The sequence below is a fragment of the Symphalangus syndactylus genome, chromosome X (genome assembly GCF_028878055.3).
Source record: "Symphalangus syndactylus isolate Jambi chromosome X, NHGRI_mSymSyn1-v2.1_pri, whole genome shotgun sequence".
In the NCBI taxonomy this organism is placed as follows: Eukaryota; Metazoa; Chordata; class Mammalia; order Primates; family Hylobatidae; genus Symphalangus; species Symphalangus syndactylus.
This window is the reverse complement of record NC_072447.2, coordinates 17,142,387-17,160,788: the sequence shown is the minus strand read 5'-3', so window position 1 is coordinate 17,160,788 and position 18,402 is coordinate 17,142,387. Positions and strand designations below refer to the sequence as shown.

The following is an 18,402-nucleotide window of genomic DNA, read 5'->3' as shown; positions in this document are numbered from 1 at the left end:
TCCTTCCACCTCAGCCTCTGGAGTAGCTGAGACCATAGGCACATGCCACAATGCCCAGCTAATTTTATATTTTTAGAGACGGGGTCTTTCTATGTTGCCCAGGCTGGTCTGAAACTCCTGGCTTCCAGCGATCCTCCCACCTTGGCATCCCAAAGTGCTGGGATTGTAGGCATGGGCCACTGCACCTTTACATAAGACATTGTAAAATACAGTGTTTCCAAGAAAGTCATAAGTTATGGGTAGAACAAAGGACATGATTACCTTATGATTAATGACTAACACCAACTCTTGTGTCTTACCTATAAGCCCCGTGCTGTATCCTTGCTTCTTTAGCAAGGCTGCAAATGTTGTCTCATTAAGAGGGAGGCCTGCGGGGACTGCAAGATTTCTGATAACACGTTCATTACCACTAGAAACCATACCTAGAAGTAGTGTGGAAAAAAGTACAATGAGTAGGTGTTGCTACGGAGGGAATATTTTTGTCACTCCAACATTTGCACATTGAAATCCTCATCTGCAAGGTAATAGGAGGGGATGAGGTCAGGAGGGTGGAGCCTCAAGAATGGAATCAGTGCCCTTACAAAAGGGACCCCAGAGAGCTCCCTCACCCCTTCCACCATGTGAGGACACAGCAAGAGGGTGCCGTCTATGAACCAGGAAGCAGACACTGAATCTACCATGCCTTGATCTTGGACTTCCAGCCTCCAGAACTGTGAGCAATAAATGTCTGCTGTTGATAAGCCTCCCAGTCTATGGTATTTTTGTTATAGCAGCCCAAACAGACTAAGAAAAGATCTTTTTTTTTTTTTTTTTTTTTTTTTTCAGATGAAGTCTCGCTTTGTCACCAGGCTGGAGTGCAGTGGTGCCATCTCAGCTCACTGCAACCTCCGCCTCCCAGGTTGAAGTGATTCTCCTGCCTCAGCCTCCAAAGTAGCTGGGACTACGGGTGCATGCCACCACACCCAGCTAATTTTTGTATTTTTAGTACAGACGGAGTTTCATCATGTTGGCCAGGATGGTCTGCATCTCTGGACCTCATGATCTGCCCCGCCTTGGCCTCCCAAAGTGCTGGGATTACAGGCATGAGCCACTGCACTCAGCCAAAAAAGACCTTTTCTTTCTTCTCGTCCAAAATCAGTGTCAGCGGACTGGCAGTAAGGTTGATAAGTGTGATTTTATTCTGCCTCCAAGAACCACTATCTGGAATCCACATAATTTGGCATTAAAGTGCAGCATCTGTACCTACAAGCGAAGACCACTTCCCTCAGCTTTTTTTTTTCTTTTTCTCTCTCTCTCTTTTTTTTTTTTTTTTTTTTTTTTTGTTGCTGTTGTTGACATGAAGTCTCACTCTGCTGCCCAGGCTAGAGTACAGTGGTGTGATCTCAGCTCACTGCAACCTCTGCCTCCTGGGTTCAAGCAATTCTCCTGTCTCAGCCTCCCAAGTAGCTGCGATTACAGGTATGTACCACCATGCCCAGCTAATTTTGTATTTTTAGTAGAGATGGGGTTTCACCATGTTGGCCAGGCTGTTCTTGAATTCCTGACCTCAACTGATCTGCCCTCCTCAGCTTCCCAAAGTGCTGGGATTACAGGTGTGAGCCACTGTGTCCCCAGCCCACTTCCCTCACCTTTAAAAATAGAACCATATGACTGGATGTGGTGACTCACACCTGTAATCCCAGTACTTTGGGAGGCCAAGGCAGGGGGATTACCTGAAGTCAGGAGTTCGAGACCAGCCTGACCAATATGGGGAAACCCTGTCTCTACTAAAAATACAAAATTAGCTGGACGTGGTGGTGCATGCCTGTAATCCCAGCTACTCAGGAGGCTGAGGCAGGAGAATCACTTGAACCCAGGGGCAGAGGTTGCAGTGAGCCGAGATTGCGCCATTGCACTCCAGCCTGGGCAACAAAAGTGAAACTCCATCTCAAAAAAAAAAAAAAATAGAACCATGCAACTCAACAATTTCACTCCTGGGGAATGTCAAAAGAATTGAGGTTCCTGAGGAACCCAAAAGGATTAAAAAATGGTATTCAAAGAAAAACTTGTACATGTATGTTCATAGTTGTATTCCTCACAATCACTAAACAGTAGAAACATCTTGACTGTCCATCAATTGATGAATGGATGGAGAAACTGTAGTGAATCCATGCGAGGGAATAGTATTCAACATAAAAATAAATGAAGCTCTGACCCAGGCTACCATAAACCATTTTGCTTGGTGACAGAAGCCAGTCACAGACTGTCACATACTGTATGATTCCTTTTATGTGAAATGTCCAGGACAGACATGTTCGTAGAGACAGAAAGTGGATTCTTGGTGACCAGGAGCTGGGAGAAGGGGGAATGGGGAGTCATTGCTTCATGGGGACAAGATCTCCTTTGTGGGTGATGGAAATGTCCTGGAATTCGATAGAGGTGATGGTTGTACAATATTGGGAAAGAGCTACATTGCACATTTAAAAATAGCTAATTTTGGCCAGGCACAGTGGCTCATGCCTAAAATCCCAGCACTTTGGGAGGCCGAGGTGGGCCGATGACTTGAGCTCAGGAGTTGGAGAGCAGCCTGGTTAACACGGTGAGCCCCATCTCTACCAAAAACACAAAAACTAGCTGGGCATGCTGGCAGGTGCCTGTAATCCCAGCTACTCAGGAGGCTGAGGAGGGAGAATCGCTTGAGCCCTGGAGTTTGAGGCTGCGATGAGCTGAGATTGTGACACTGCACTTCAGCCTGGGCAACAAAGGGAGACCCTATCTCAAAAGCAAAAAACCAAACAAACAAAAAGTCACCACGTTGGGTGCAGTTGCTCATGCCTATAATCCCAGCACCTTTGGAGGCCAAAGAGGGAGGATGGCTTGAGTTCAGGAGTTCGAGACCAGCCTGGGGAACACAGCAAGACCCTAAGTAATTAAAAAATTAGCCAGGCATAGTGGTGCACACTTGTGGTTCCAGTTACTTAGGAAGCTGAGGTGGGAGGATCACCTGAGCCTGGAAGGTTGAGGTTGCAGTGAGCTGTGATCATACCACTGCACTCCATCCTGGGCAACAGAGCAAGACCTTGTCTCAAAATAATAGTAATAAATTGAAAAGTAATGAGAACATGACAACTAGAGCTTAGGATAATTTCCTTCTTCTCATTTCATTTTTGTTTTATCTAAAATTGATATATGGCCGGGTGCGGTGACTCACCTGTAATCCCAGCACTCTGGGAGGCCGAGGTGGGTGGATCACCTAAGGTCAGGAGTTCGAGACCAGCCTGGCCAACATGGTGAAACTCCGTCTCTACTAAAAATACAAAAATTAGACAGGCCTGGTGGCACGTGCCTGTAATCCCAGCTACCCAGGAGGCTGAGGCAGGAGAATCACTTGAACCCAGGAAGCAGAGGTTGCAGTGAGCCGAGATTGCACCACTGCACTCCAGCCTGGGTAACAGAGCTAGACTCCATTTCAAAAATAATAATAATAATAATAATAATAATAATAATAATAATAATAAATAAAATAAAGTTGATATAAATTGAGCAAGGGGATAATACTACTGTCTCCATGGGTAAAATGCTGTGATGAAAGTTGTCTAAAAATCTGATAGCTATTTCTTGGTTTATGACTTTTTGGGTTTTTGGTTGTTGTTGTTGTTTGTTTGTTTTGAGACAGAGTCTCACTCTGTTACCCAGGCTGGAATGCAGTGGCACAATCTTGGCTCACTGCAACCTCTGCCTCCCGGGTTCAAGCAATTCTCCTGCCTCAGCCTCCTGAGTAGCTGGGACTACAGGTGCATGCCACCATGTCCGGCTGATTTTTGTGTTTTTAGTAGAGACGAGCTTTCACCATGTTGGCCAGGCTGGGCTCGAACTCCTGACCTCAGGTGATCCACCTGCCTTGGCCTCCCAAAGTGCTGGGATTACAGGCATGAGCCACGGCGCCCGGCCATGACTTTGTGGTTTGAAAGAAAAAAAAAAAGATATTTTTTGGTGACAGACTGAATGTGTAAACATATGTTGTATTAATTACTTCATTCCAAGAGAGCTTATCTTTGTTGACCTGGGAAACTCAAATGTACACCTTGTGACTTGGAATTCAGATAAAAAGCTGTCATTGCATCAAAAGACAACTGAACCACACAGGGTGATCTGGCATCTCTCAGAAGCGCAGTGATTTTGATGTGGCCAGTAGTAGCTGTGTATGCCAGTGCATCTATGCACATGTGTGCTTTTTCTTTCCTTTCCTTTGTATCTTTTTTTTTCTTTCTAAGACATGCTCTATCAACGAGGCTAGAGTGCAATGCTGTGATCACGCTCACTGCAGTCTCAAATTCCCAGGCTCAAGCGACCCTCCCACTTCAGCCTCCCAAGTAGCTGGGACCACAGACACATGCCACCATGCTCAACTTATTTTAAAAAATTTTGTGGAGATGGGGTCTTGCTCTGTTGCCCAGGCTGGTTTGAAACTCCTGGGCTCAAGCAATCCTCCCACCTTGGCCTCTCGAAGTTCTGGGATTACAGGCGTGAGCCATCGTGCCCAGCCCTTTTTTACTTGTTAACGTAGTCAAGCCACATTTTTATTTCCTCATATCCTAACATGAGGGCAGAGTCCAGCAGAGCCCGCCAGTTTGCGCACCTGATCGGATGGGGTATCTTCCCGTCAAGAACGCGGACCGGCTTGGGCTGCAGAGGGAGGCGGCAGAGACGTGCTGAGTCAGTCGTACGCCTTCCCTGGCAAGGCGGTCGATGTGAGGCGTCCTGAAGGGGGAGAGGGAAGATGTATTGGAGAGAAGGAAAAGGTGGGGGGCGGGGGAAGCAGAGAGGAAGGGCAAGAGAAAGACAGAGAAGGACAAACAGAAAGGCACAGGTGGAAAGAGAGAGGAGAGACAGACAGGGAGAGAGGGAGAGACCGAGAAAGCGAGGCAGAGAGAGAGACAGACAGAAAGAAAGGATGAAAGAGAGAGAGACAGACGAGAAAGAGAGCAACAGAAAAGGACAGAAAGAGACAAACAGAAAGAGAGAGATGAAAAGAGAGAGAGAAAGAGACAAAGGGTAAGACACACACAGAGAAACAGAGAGATGGAAAGAGAGAGACAAACAGAAAAAAGGAGAGAGAAAGAGAGAGAAAGACAGAAAGAGGGAGACAGAGAAAGACAGGGACAAACATAGAGAGAAGACAAGAGAGAGAGAAAGACACAGAGAGAGAAACAGAAAGAGAGAGATGGAAAGAGACATGCAGAGATTAAGAGAGAGACAGAAAGAAATGGAAAGAGATAAACAGAGGGAGGGAGACAGAGAGAAACAGAAAGAGAGGTGGAAAAAGAGAGACAGACGGAGGGAGACAGAAAGAAAAACAGAGAGAGACAAACATAAAGAGAGAGATGAAAAGAGAGAAACAGACACAGAGATACAGAAAGAGAGATGGAGAGAGAGAGGAAGGGAGAGATGGAAAGAGACAGACAGAGGGAAAGAGAAGGAAAGACAGAAAGAGACAGAAAGAAATGGATAGAGTGAGATAGACAAAGAGACAGACGGAGACAGAGACAGACAATCAGAGAGACATAGAAAGAGAGACAAGCAGACAGAGAAAGGGGGGAGACAGAGATAGAAATGGATAGAATGAGATAGACAAAGAGAAGGAGACAGAAAGAGACAATCAGAGAGACAGATAGAAAGAGAGACAAGCAGACAGAGAGGAGTGACAGAGACAGGCACAGGCAGAGAAAGAGATGTAGAGACAGAAAGAGGAGAGAGAGAGACAGAGAGAGCGATCTGAAGATAAACAACATCTCTGTTTATTATGATTTCCAGGTGCCCACAGCAGGTAACTGCACACGGAATTCATTTTTCTTTTTTGCCCGTGTCAAGGTGAAGTATGACTGAGATTCCAGGCAGCTGTTGTTCTGCGGGGTTCCTATACATGGGTGCTGCTATATGGTGTCCATTCACTGTACTACAGCCTTACAAAATAAAATGCTTAAGGGATTGGGGTGTGATTCATCGAGGCTAATTGCTTACAGACCTTACTTATGCCTAACTACTCACAGACCACCCACTCACTGGTTTGATAGATACATTTCCCTGCAGTCTACATAGGTTGCAAAACTGTCATATGATTAAATATTCAAAAGAAGGAAATCCCATCATTTGCAACAACACAGATGAACTGGAAGGGTGTGAGATTAAATGAAATAAGCCAAGCTCAGAGAGACAAATACCGCATGATCTCACTTATGTGTGGAATCTAAAATAGCAAACTCAGAAGTAGACAGTAGAATGGTGGGTATCAGGGGCAGGGGTGAGGGTAGAGAACGGGTAGGTTAAAGGATACAACATTTCACAGAGCCAAACGTGAATAAATCCTCTATTTGATTTATTCCTCACATAGAGGAATAAATTTAAGAGATTTGTTGCAGATTGTGGTGACTATAGTTAATAACAATATATTCTATTCTTGAAATTGCTATAATTTTAACCATTTTCACCACATATAAATAATAAGTATGTGTGGTTGTGCATGTTAATTAGCTTGATTTAGCTATTCCACAATGGATCCATGAATCAAAACATCATGATGTACACCAGAAATACACAAAACTATAATTCGTCAATTAAAAAATAATTTAACAAAAGATTTCTGGAGGCTGGAGAGACTTCTGGAAAAAGAATCAGTCTCCTCTTGGATGAAAATAAAATATAATGAGTTCTGCATTTATTCATGAGAGAAATTATGACAGGTAACTGGTGCAAGAAGAATTTCCAGCTTTACCAAGGTGTGTATCTGATTTTTTTTTCAGATATGGAAGTCACCTACCAACTTTTAAAACATTATTTATTTTGCAAAGAAAAAAAATTGTAAACTGCATTCCTGGGGCACATGTACCTGGTTTTAGATTTCACATTATAATCTCACTTCTCAAATTGCTAGTATTTTCAGCAAAACACCGATGCCCCATGCTAACATACTCTCTGTAAATATCTGCTATTTATGGACACCGTGTTTCTGTGCTTTTCGGTGAGTCCTCCCTTCTTTTCTCATTAGCAATAGTTAATTTTTGGCGACCACTTTTTCATGACTCCTAGCTCTGTTGTCGAAAACTGTGATGACTACCTTCAGCATCTATTAGTCACACAACGCAATGATCTTAAAAGTGTATGATGTATGTCTTATAACGATGTACTCCTAAGCGCAGTATAAGAACGGATAATACAGATAGCTTCTATTATCCACCACAAAGCTCTGAGTTTGTTTCATATCTGTTTTTCTTCTTTCAGAATGCCCATTGTTAAAAATACAAGCTCATCACCTTAAAGAATCTATTGGCTCACCAAATTAGGAAACAGAATGAATTCTGCTGAAAATACATATTCACATTTATATATTTATGAATATATATAATTGAATATATAAATATATATTCATAAATTCATACATATTTATAATATATATTTATATATTACATATATGATATAAATATATATAATCTATTTATATATTATATATGTAATATATAATATATATAATATATAATATATTTATATATTATATATTATATATGTAATATATAATATATATAATATATAATATATTTATATATTATATATTTATATATTATAAATATATTTATAATATATAATTTATATATTATAAATATATATTTATAATATATAATTTATATATTATAAATATATATTTATAATATATAATTTACATATTATATATAAATTTATAATATATATTCATAATATATACTTTTATATATTATGAATATGTATGAATATATATTCATTTTATATAAATATTTATTTATATAAAATAAATATATATACTTACATATAGTTATTTAAACATACTTTTATAAAATATATGAATGTGTTTATATATTTATTTAAATATATTTATATTTAATTTTTAAAATACATTTATATAAAAGTGAATATACATATTCATAGACATATAAATATGTATATGTTCATGTATATATGAATAACATATTCATATATATTTGTAATATTATATATTCATATATTATAAATATATTCATATATGTTTATATATTGAATATATGTTCATATATTCATAATATATGGATATGTAATATAATGTATGATATATATTTTATATATTATAGAATATATTCATATATGAAATATATCACATATATTTATATATTTTTATGTTTATATAGGTATATGTACATGTGTATACAATCATCATGCTTCATAATAGGCTGTATGATAGAGGGTAGTTGTGTGTTAGGTACTATTCTAAGCTCTTTATACACATAAACTCAGGGATATAAAGCCTTCTCTGCATTCGACAAATAAGAAAACTAAGGCACAGAGAGGTTCAGCGACTTCTCCAAGACTTCAGAGTTAGTCAGTGCAGAGCCAGGACTCAGGTCCGGATAGCCGTGCTTTTACTATGATCATCCTGGTTAATGCTAGAGGCACTGGATGTGCTGATTACCCTGATCTGATCACTATACATTGTATGTATCCAAACCTCACTGTGTACCCCATGAAGATGGACGATTATTATTTCTTAAGTTTAAAAACTGAAAGAGATTCAAATTAAAATTATTAAAAATGTAATTGTAAAACTATTAAATAATCTAAATAATTTAAAACTATCAAAAAGTTTAAAGTAATTAAAAAAAAAATCCCAACAAATGCATTTGGTTTTGCATATAGAGGCAGTTGTACAATCAGCCTGCCGAACCTGAATGACTGAAGAACGTATGAGTGGCCATGAAACCGCCTTACCTGATGGTGTCATTGCCGTAGCAGCCCAGGTCTCCAATACCCAGGTCATCAACCATGATCAGGACAATATTAGGCTTGTCATCATGCACCCTGTGTGCCTGGCACGTGTTCCAGAGTGCACACACCAAAGACATGAAGATGAAGGGTCTCCTGGAAAGCAAGCGGGGATTTTATTGGTATCAGGCTTCTCTGGGTGGATTCAGGATCCACCTCCCAACACAACACAACAGGGGTCTTTGGAGATCACGTGGATCTCCAAGACGTCTACCCAAGCTCAAGAGTGTCTCTCTCCAAGCACCGAGCACTGCTGCTGAATGGTAGCAGAAGTGCCCAACGTAATGCGCTCTTGGCTTCTCACTTTGCGTAAAATAAAGGCTAAAACAACAGATGTTAACATGGATGCAGTGAAAAGGGAATCCTTTTATACTGTTAGTGGGAATGTACAAGCGCTGTGGAAAACAGTATGGAGATTCCTTAAAGAACTAAAAGTAGATCTACCTTTTGATCCAGCAATCCCACTCCTGGGTATCTACCCAGAGGAAAAGAAGGCATTATATATAAAAGACACTTGCGGCCGGGTGTGGTGGCTCACACCTGTAATCTCAGCACTTTGGGAGGCCGAGGTGGGTGGATCACCTGAGGTCAGGAGTTCGAGACCAGCCTGGCCAACATGGTGAAACTCTGTGTCTACTAAAAGTACAAAAATTAGCTGAGTGTAGTGGCACACTCCTGTAATCCCAGCTACTAGGGAGGCTGAGGCAGGAGAATCACTTGAACCCAGGGGGCGGAGGTTGCAGTGAGCCAAGATTGTGCCACTGCATTCCAGCCTGGGTGACAGACCGAGGCTCCATCAAAAACAACAACAACAACAACAACAAAAACACGCATGTTTACAGCAGCACAATTCGCAGTTGCAAAAATGTGGAACCAGCCCAAATACCCATCAATCAATGAGTGGATAAAGAAAATCTGATATATAGAGATAGATATCTATAGATTGTATGCAAAGTGAGAAGCCAAGAGAGCATTTCTTTGGGCACTTCTGCTGCCATTCAGCAGCAGGGCTTGGTGCTTGGAGCGAGACACTCTTGATATCTATAGATCTCTAGATATCTATATATAGCACACTTTCTTTATCTGTATAGATCTGTAGGTATCTATCCATATCACATTTTCATATTCATACACACACACACACCATGGAATACTACTCAGCCATAAAAAGGAACAAAATAATGTCATTTGCAGCAACCTGGATGGAGTTGGAGACCATTATTCTAAGTGAAGTAACTCAGGAATGGAAAACCAAACATTGTATGTTCTCACTCATAAGTGGGAGCTAAGCTATGAGGATGCAAAGGCATAAGAATGACGCAATGGACTTTGGGGACTCAGGGAAAGGGTGGGAGGGGAGTGAGGGATCAAAGACCACACACTGGATGCAGTGTACACTGCTCAGGGGATGGGTGCATCAAAATCTCACAAATCACCACTAAAGAACTTATCCATGTAATCAAACATCACCTGCTCCCCAAAAAGTATTGAAATTTTTTTAAAAGGCTAAAGTAGATGCCCTTCCAGGAGGGAAGTCTGAAAACATATACTCAGAGGCAAATCATTGCAGAGGATGGAGACCATAAGACTCCTGAAGTTAAGTCCCTCTTCCAGGGACTTAAATGAGTCTCTAAGGGTAAGGGATTTAACCTTAACTTAATTCTAAAATTAGAATTTTTATTCTAATTTAAGGGCGTGTGGGTGTGTGTGATCCTTACGGTACTATTCGCAATGGCTAAACTGTGAAATCAACCTCAGTGTCCATCATTGGATGAATGGATAAAGAAAATGTGGTACATGTACACCGTGGAATACTATTCAGCCTTAAAAAAGAATGAAATTATGTCATTTACGACAGCGTGGATGAATCTGGAGGTCATTATGCTAAGGAAAATAAGCCTGGCACAGAAACACCAATACCACATGATCTCACTTCTATGTGAAATCTCAAAAAGTTGATCTCATAGAAGGAAAGGGTAGAATGATGCCTGCTAGGAGCCGGGGGGCCAGTGGAGGGGTCGGGGAGATGTTGGTCGAAGGATACAAAATTTCAATTTGACAGGAGAAATAAGTTCCAAGAATCTATTGTACTTGTGGTGACTTCTAAAATAGAAGGTATTTTAGAGTTGAAAATTACTGATAAAATCTACTCAAAGTGTTCTCATCACAAATAGGTAAGTGGATGAGGTAACATGTATTAGCATAATTGAGCTATTCCAAAATGCAGGCGTATGTCAAAACATCAAGCTGTACACCATAAATCTATGCAATATTTATATGTCAGTTTTTTTGACTCAAGGGACAATAAAAAAAGATAAAGTAATTTAAAAAGGAAAAGAATTAAAAAGAAAAATGAATTTAAAAAAGAAAGAAAAAATAAAAATAAAATATTCATAATATAAAAAGAATAAATACATGCAATTTATCATTACTCCAAATTTATAAAAAGTCAGGTTGCAATGGCTCACACCTCTAATCCCAGCTCTTTGGGAGGCTGAGGCAGGAGAATCAGTTCGTCACCAGCCTGGGCAACATAGTGAGACCCCATCCCTACAAAAAGTATAAAAATGAGCTGGGTGTGGTGGTGCATGCCTGTAGTCCCAGCTACTCTGGAGGCTGAGGTGGGAGGATCGCTTGAGCTCAGGAGTTCAAGGCTGCAGTGAGCTGAGATTGCACCACTGCACTCCAGCCTGGGTTACAGGACGAGACCCTCAAAAGAAGAACAATGTGTGAGAATAGCAGCTTTGGGAGAAAAGAAAAACAAGCAAAAAATTAAATAAATAAAATAAAATAAAGAATTACCAAGTAAAGGGAAAGTGGAAGTCGGGGAAAGAACTGAATTGAGGAAAAGAAAGAAACGTGGAATCTGAGGACCACCTGAGTCCACTTCATACTTTTGCTCAGTCCCGGCTGAGGTCATATTTTCTTAAGGAAACACATGACGCTCTTCTCAGCATATCCCTACTCAGCTATCAGGTAATGAATATTGGACATGTGGATTATTGATTCAATTCCTATCTCATCTCTATACATGTTTCAAAACCCACTTCAAATATCTCCTCTGAGAGGAAAAATACAAACAGGAGTTCATCCCTATTGGCTCTCAGAGTCCCTTGTAAGTACTCTGAAGCAATGATAGCCACAGAAGATTACAACTTTTTTGCTTTATGCAAACATCTCCTTGAAGATTGAGAATGTCTTGCAGGCAAAAGCTACGTGCTCAGGACTGTGGGCCAAACCCCCGAAGGCACAGAAATGCTTTTCATCTATGCAAAGTGAGTTGAATTTTTTTATCACCTCCTGTTTTTACAATACTTTAAAATCATGTATATAGCTGGGCACAATGGTGGCTCACACCTGTAATCCCAGCACTTTGAGAGGCTGAGGCGGGAGGATTCCTTGAGCCCAGGAGTTCAAGACCAACCTGGGCAACATAATGAGAACCTGTCTCTACAAAAAATAAAAATAAAAAATTAGCTGGGCATGGTGATAAGCACCTGAGGTCCCAGCTACTCTGGAGGCTGAGGCTGGAGGATCTCTTGAGCCCAGGAGTTGGAGGTTGCAGTGAGCTATGACTGCACCACTGTCATCTACCCTGGGTGACAGAGCAAAACCCTGTGAAACCCTGTCTCTAAAATAAATAAAAATAAACATAAACTCATATGTATCTGTTGGAAATTTACAGTTAACATCTCTATCCATTGCCTAACTCCTACCTTTTTAAAAAAGTTACACACTTACTAAGTCGAGAGAATGAACTTAGACATCTTATGGCCAGCCATATAAAGACAACATGTTGACTCATAGTAGGTTACAAGAAAAGAAAAAGAAAAAAGAAAAAAAGGCAGATGATATTAAATGCCTCTACCTATAAGGCTGGATTCACAAATACACAGAATTATACACTAGATTCAATGTGCTCACAATGCAGTATACGGCTTTACCTACCTGGGCCTCATTGTGCAGCTCAGAATACCTTCTTGTTGTCTTTGGCAGAAGACACAGACAAGATTAAAAAGACCAAAAAAAGAAAAAAAAGAAAAAGTATCATTCATGTGTCAATTAAATTAGTTCCCAGCACGAAATTCTCACTAGACTTGGGAACCATATCCCTAATTCCGACATTTTTAAATCAACTTTCCAAGGCCACTACTGCACAAATCCTGAACTTTCAAGGAGTTCATTCTTTTGACCTTTTTTTTTTTGAGCCAGAGTCTCGCTGTCATCCAGGCTGGAGTGCAGTGGTGCAATCTCAGCTCACTGCAACCTCTGCCTCCCGGGTTCAAGCCATTCTCCTGCCTCAGCCTCCTGAGTAGCTGAGATTACAGGCGTGCACCACCACGCCCGGCTAATTTTTGTATTTTTAGTAGAGACGGGGTTTCACCATGTTGGCCAGGCTGGTCCTGAACTCCTGACCTCAAGTTCTCTGCCCGTCTTTTGGCCCATTTTTAAAAGAACTCCTGCTGCCCCAAGTCCTGGGGCTCTTGGATGAATTGTCTCAGTGGCAAAACCTGCCCTGAAACATGCTGGCCCAAGAGAATTGTCTCAATGTCCTGCCAAGCCTAAAAGTTTAAACTCAGAAAGCTTCTGTGTCCTGAATAAGGAAAGAGGCTATTAATCAAAATAAGCTGCCTCTTTTTTGACTGCAAAATGCAGAAACCACTGAATGACTAATGGTTGTATTTAACTGGCAGTGGCAGAGGGATTAGGACTAAGGGATACGACAGCCAAATGCATTGCAATGAAAGAAAAGCCCATCTGTAGTCTGCAAGTTATTACCCATATTTGTACCTTAAAATAACACTAAGGACAAAATAAAAACGTATTCCTCCTTAAATTCATTTTGCTCCAAAGCATGGATACTCTGGTCACATACTACACACACTACACAGACACACACGCACGCACACTGACACACACACACACACACACGTTCTTGGTTAAGAAAGAAGAAGGAAGAGAGGGAGGGAGGGAAGAAAGAAGAAAGGGTATGAGAGTAACAGAAAGGAGAGAAACTTACACTAAAATTGGTTTGGAATCAATTTCTCAGTGCCTAAGCTGATCCATTGAGTTTCAGAATACAAAAGGTCAATGGATCTTTCGACTCTGCCCATTTCAACCAGAGGTTAAAAAAAAAAAAAAAAAAGGCTGAGAAAATGTGTCCAAACAAGCCTTCCCCAACTCACCTATCAGCCGTATTGTCTCTCTAATGTCTGGGAACAGAACAGACAGGCTATTCTGCAAAGGCTTTGCCTCTTCTGGCGGCTGCCTCGAATCATTACGAAAGCATTAGCCGCTCCATCTCACCTCTCTCTGCCATGAAAGGGCTGGTCTGTGCTAGGCTCACCCAGATGGTTCCTGTTGCTAATGTGCAAATGAGGCAATCCGCACCCCGCATTTGCAACTCTTACTACACATCCAGGAGAAGGAAAAAAGCAACGGCACACCAACAACAAAACATTACATTCAGCCAAATACCTACAGCATTTCTTGCTGACGCTGAATGTTCTTATCTGTGACGACCACCAAAGACATTCATCGCACCAGAATTAAGACTGGCTGTTTTGAGCCAGAGCAATCCCGTTTGATGTCCCTTGCGTTGCGGTGACCTCATGGTCTATAGCAGTGCCTCAGGGACATCTGTGCTCCCAATCAAAGGTGGTGGGTACGTGGGAGGAAAATGGAAGGTCTTCCCTGTCTTTATATCTTAATAATATTCAACAAGACAAAGTGTGGGTTATAATTTGGAAGATGGTAGGTGTGCTGTTCATCAACACCCACCCCAAATGGATGGCTATTATGTTAAACACTGATGCAAAGCCAGATAGCAACTCTCCCAGCATTTTAAATAAAGATTTGAGAATATCAGAGGGCATAAATAACCCTCTCTAAACCAAACACCATCTTGTGAGATGGAACGCTCCATTAAACATGCTATTGTATGATTCTATAAACTCTAGAGACCAGATTTTGTTTTGTTTTGTTTTTGAGACTGGTTCTCTCTCTCTGTTACCCAGGCTGGAGTAAAATTATGGTGATCACAACTCACTGCAGCCTCGACTTCCAGGCTCTAGTGATCCTCCTGCTTCAGCCTCCTGAATAGCTGGGACTACAGGCACCCACTAGTCCATGGATAATTTTTGTATTTTTACATAATCTCACTATGTTGCCCAGGCTGGTCAAACTCCTGGGCTCAAGCAATCCTACCATCTTGGCCTCCCAAAGTGCTGGGATTACAGGCGAGAGCCACTGCGCCCAGCCTGGAAACCAGATCTTGCATCAGACCAGAGATGCAGATTTCTTCAGCTAAATGTACCTGGAGAGGAATTTTGAACTGGAATTGTCTAAAAACACCAACATAATATATGTTAAGAAGATTTGAACTTATTCCTTAAAATGAAAGTTTACATATAAAGGGCATGTGCATTTTTTTTTTTTTTTTTTGAGATAGAGTCTCACTCTGCTACCCAGGCTGGAGTGCAGCAGCACGATCTCAGCTCACTAAAATCTCTGCCTCCTGGTCTTAAAAGATTTTCCTGCCTCAGCCTCCTGAGTAGCTGGAATTACAGGCACCTGCCACCATGCCTGGCCAATTTTTTTTTCCTGATTTTATTTTATTTATTTATTTTTATTATACTTTAAGTTCTAGGGTACATGTGCACAACGTGCAGGCTTGTTACATAGGTATACATGTGCCATGCTGGCACACTGCATCCATCAACCCGTCATTTACATTAGGTATCTCTCCCAATGCTATCCCTCCCCCCACCCCCCACCCCACAACAGGCCTGGTGTATGATGTCCCCCACCCTGTGTCCAAGTGTTCTCATTGTTCAATTACCACCTATGAGTGAGAACATGCAGTGTTTGGTTTTCTGTCCTTGTGATAGTTTGCTCAGAATGATGGTTTCCAGCTTCATCCATGTCCTTGCAAAGGACATGAACTCGTCCTTTTTAATGGCTGCATAGTATTCCATGGTGTATATGTGCCATGTTTTCTTAATCCAGTCTATCATTGATGGACATTTGGGTTGGTTCCAAGTCTTTGCTATTGTGAATAGTGTGCATGTGTTTTTATAGTAGCATGATTTATAATCCTTTGGGTATATACCCAGTAATGGGATTACTGGGTCAAATGGTATTGCTAGCTCTAGATCCTTGAGGAATTGCCACACTGTCTTCCACAATGGTTGAACTAGTTTACAGTCCCACCAACAGTGTAAAAGTGTTCCTATTTCTCCACATCCTCTCCAGGATCTGTTGTTTCCTGACTTTTTAATGATGGCCATTCTAACTGGTGTGAGATGGTATCTCACTGTGGTTTTCATTTGCATTTCTCTGATGACCAGTGATGATGAGCATTTTTTCATGTGTCTGTTGGCTGCATAAATGTCTTCTTTTGAGAAGTGTCTGTTCATGTCCTTTGCCCACTTTTTGATGGGGTTGTTTGTTTTCTTCTTGTAAATTTGTTTATGTTCTTTGTAGATTTTGGATATTAGCCCTTTGTCAGATGAGTAGATTGCAAAAATTTTCTCCCATTCTGTAGGTTACCTGTTCACTCTGATGGTGGTTTCTTTTGCTGTGCAGAAGCTCTTTAGTTTAATTAGATCCCATGTGTCTACTTTGGCTTTTGTTGCCATTGCTTTTGGTGTTTTAGTCTTGAAGTCCTTACCCACGCCTATGTCCTGAATGGTATTGCCTAGGTTTTCTTCTAGGGTTTTTATGGTTTAGGTCTAACATTTAAGTCTTTAATCCATCTTGAATTAATTTTGCATCAAGTGTAAGGAAGGGATCCAGTTTCAACTTTCTACATATGACTAGCCAGTTTTCCCAGCACCATTTATTAAATAGGGAATCTTTTCCCCATTTCTGGTTTTTGTCAGGTTTGTCAAAGATCAGATGGTGGTAGATGTGTGGGGTTATTTCTGAGGCCTCTGTTCTGTTCCATTGGTCTATATCTCTGTTTTGGTACGAGTACCACGCTGTTTTGGTTACTGTAGCCTTGTAGTATAGTTTGAAGTCAGGTAGCATGGTTCCTCCAGCTTTGTTCTTTTTGCTTAGGATTGACCTGGCAATGCAGGCTCTTTTTTGGTTCCATATGAATTTTAAAATCGTTTTTCCCAATTCTGTGAAGAAAATCATTGGTAGCTTGATGCGGATGGCATTGAATCTATAAATTACCTTGGGCAGTATGGCCATTTTCACGATATTGATTCTCCCTCTCCATGAGCATGGAATGTTCTTCCATCTGTTTGTGTCCTTTGATTTCGTTGAGCAGTGGTTTGTAGTTCTCCTTGAAGAGGTCCTTCACATCCCTTGTAAGTTGGATTCCTAGGTATTTTATTCTCTTTGTAGCAATTGTGAATGGGAGTTCACTCATGATTTGGCTCTCTGTTTGTCTGTTATTGGTGTACAGGAATGCTTCTGATTTTTGCACATTGATTTTTTATCCTGAGACTTTGCTGAAGTTGCTTATCAGCTTAAGGAGATTTTGGGCTGAGACGATGGGGTTTTCTAAATATACAATCATGTCATCTGCAAACAGGGTCAATTTGACGTCCTCTTTTCCTAATTGAATACCCTTTATTTCTTTCTCTTGCCTGATTGCCCTGACCAGAACTTCCAACACTGTGTTGAATAGGAGTGGTGAGAGAGGGCATCCCTGTCTTGTGCCAGTGTTCAAAGGGAATGCTTCCAGTTTTTGCCCATTCAGTATGATATTGGCTGTGAGTTTGTCATAAATAGCTCTTATTATTTTGACATATGTCCCATCAATACCTAGTTTATTGAGAGTTTTTAGCATGAAGGGCTGCTGAATTTTGTCGAAGGCCTTTTCTGCATCTATCGAGATAATCATGTGGTTTTTGTTGATGGTTCTGTTTATGCGATGGACTACGTTTTTTGATTTGCGTATGTTGAACCAGCCTTGCATCCCAGGGATGAAGCCAACTTGACCGTGGTGGATAAGCTTTTTGATGTGCTGCTGGATTTGGTTTGCCAGTATTTTATTGAGGATTTTTGCACTGATGTTCATCAGGGATATTGATCTAAAATTCTCTTTTTTTGTTGTGTCTCTGCCAGACTTTGGTATCAGGATGATGTTGGCCTCATAAAATGAGTTAGGGAGGATTCCCTGTTTTTCTATTGATTGGAATAGTTTCAGAAGTAATGGTACCAGCTCCTCTTTGTACTTCTGGTAGAATTCGGCTGTGACTCCATCTGGTCCTGGACTTTTTTTGGTTGGTAGGCTATTAATTATTGCCTCAATTTCAGAGCCTGTTATTGGTCTATTCAGAGATTCAATTTCTTCCTGGTTTAGTCTTGGGAGGGTGTATGTGTCCAGGAATTTATCCATTTCTTCTACATTTTCTAGTTCATTTGTGTAGAGGTGTTTATAGTATTCTCTGATGGTAGTTTGTATTTCTGTGGGATCGGTGGTGATATACCCTTTATCATTTTTTATTGCATCTAATTGATTCTTCTCTCTTTTCTTCTTTATTAGTGTTGTTAACAGTCTATCAATTTTGTTGATCTTTTCAAAATACCAGCTCCTGGATTCACTGATTTTTTTGAAGGGTTTTTGGTGTCTCTATCTCCTTC

General features: G+C 40.8%; 1 protein-coding gene across 1 annotated transcript in view; it reads right to left on the bottom strand.

Moving 5' to 3' along the window:
• The window catches only part of ARSF (arylsulfatase F), a 41,179-nt gene extending 27,089 nt beyond the window's left edge, over window positions 1-14,090 (bottom strand). Inside the window, exons 1-5 of the mRNA XM_055268148.2 lie at window positions 13,989-14,090; window positions 12,751-12,789; window positions 8,749-8,898; window positions 4,619-4,740; window positions 300-422 (exon numbers count right to left, since the gene is read on the bottom strand). Coding sequence (XP_055124123.1) covers window positions 300-422; window positions 4,619-4,740; window positions 8,749-8,898; window positions 12,751-12,761 — 406 coding nt within the window. The 5' untranslated portion in view covers window positions 12,762-12,789; window positions 13,989-14,090. The remainder of the gene's footprint in view (window positions 1-299; window positions 423-4,618; window positions 4,741-8,748; window positions 8,899-12,750; window positions 12,790-13,988) is intronic.
• Between the last annotated feature and the right edge of the window lie 4,312 nt (window positions 14,091-18,402).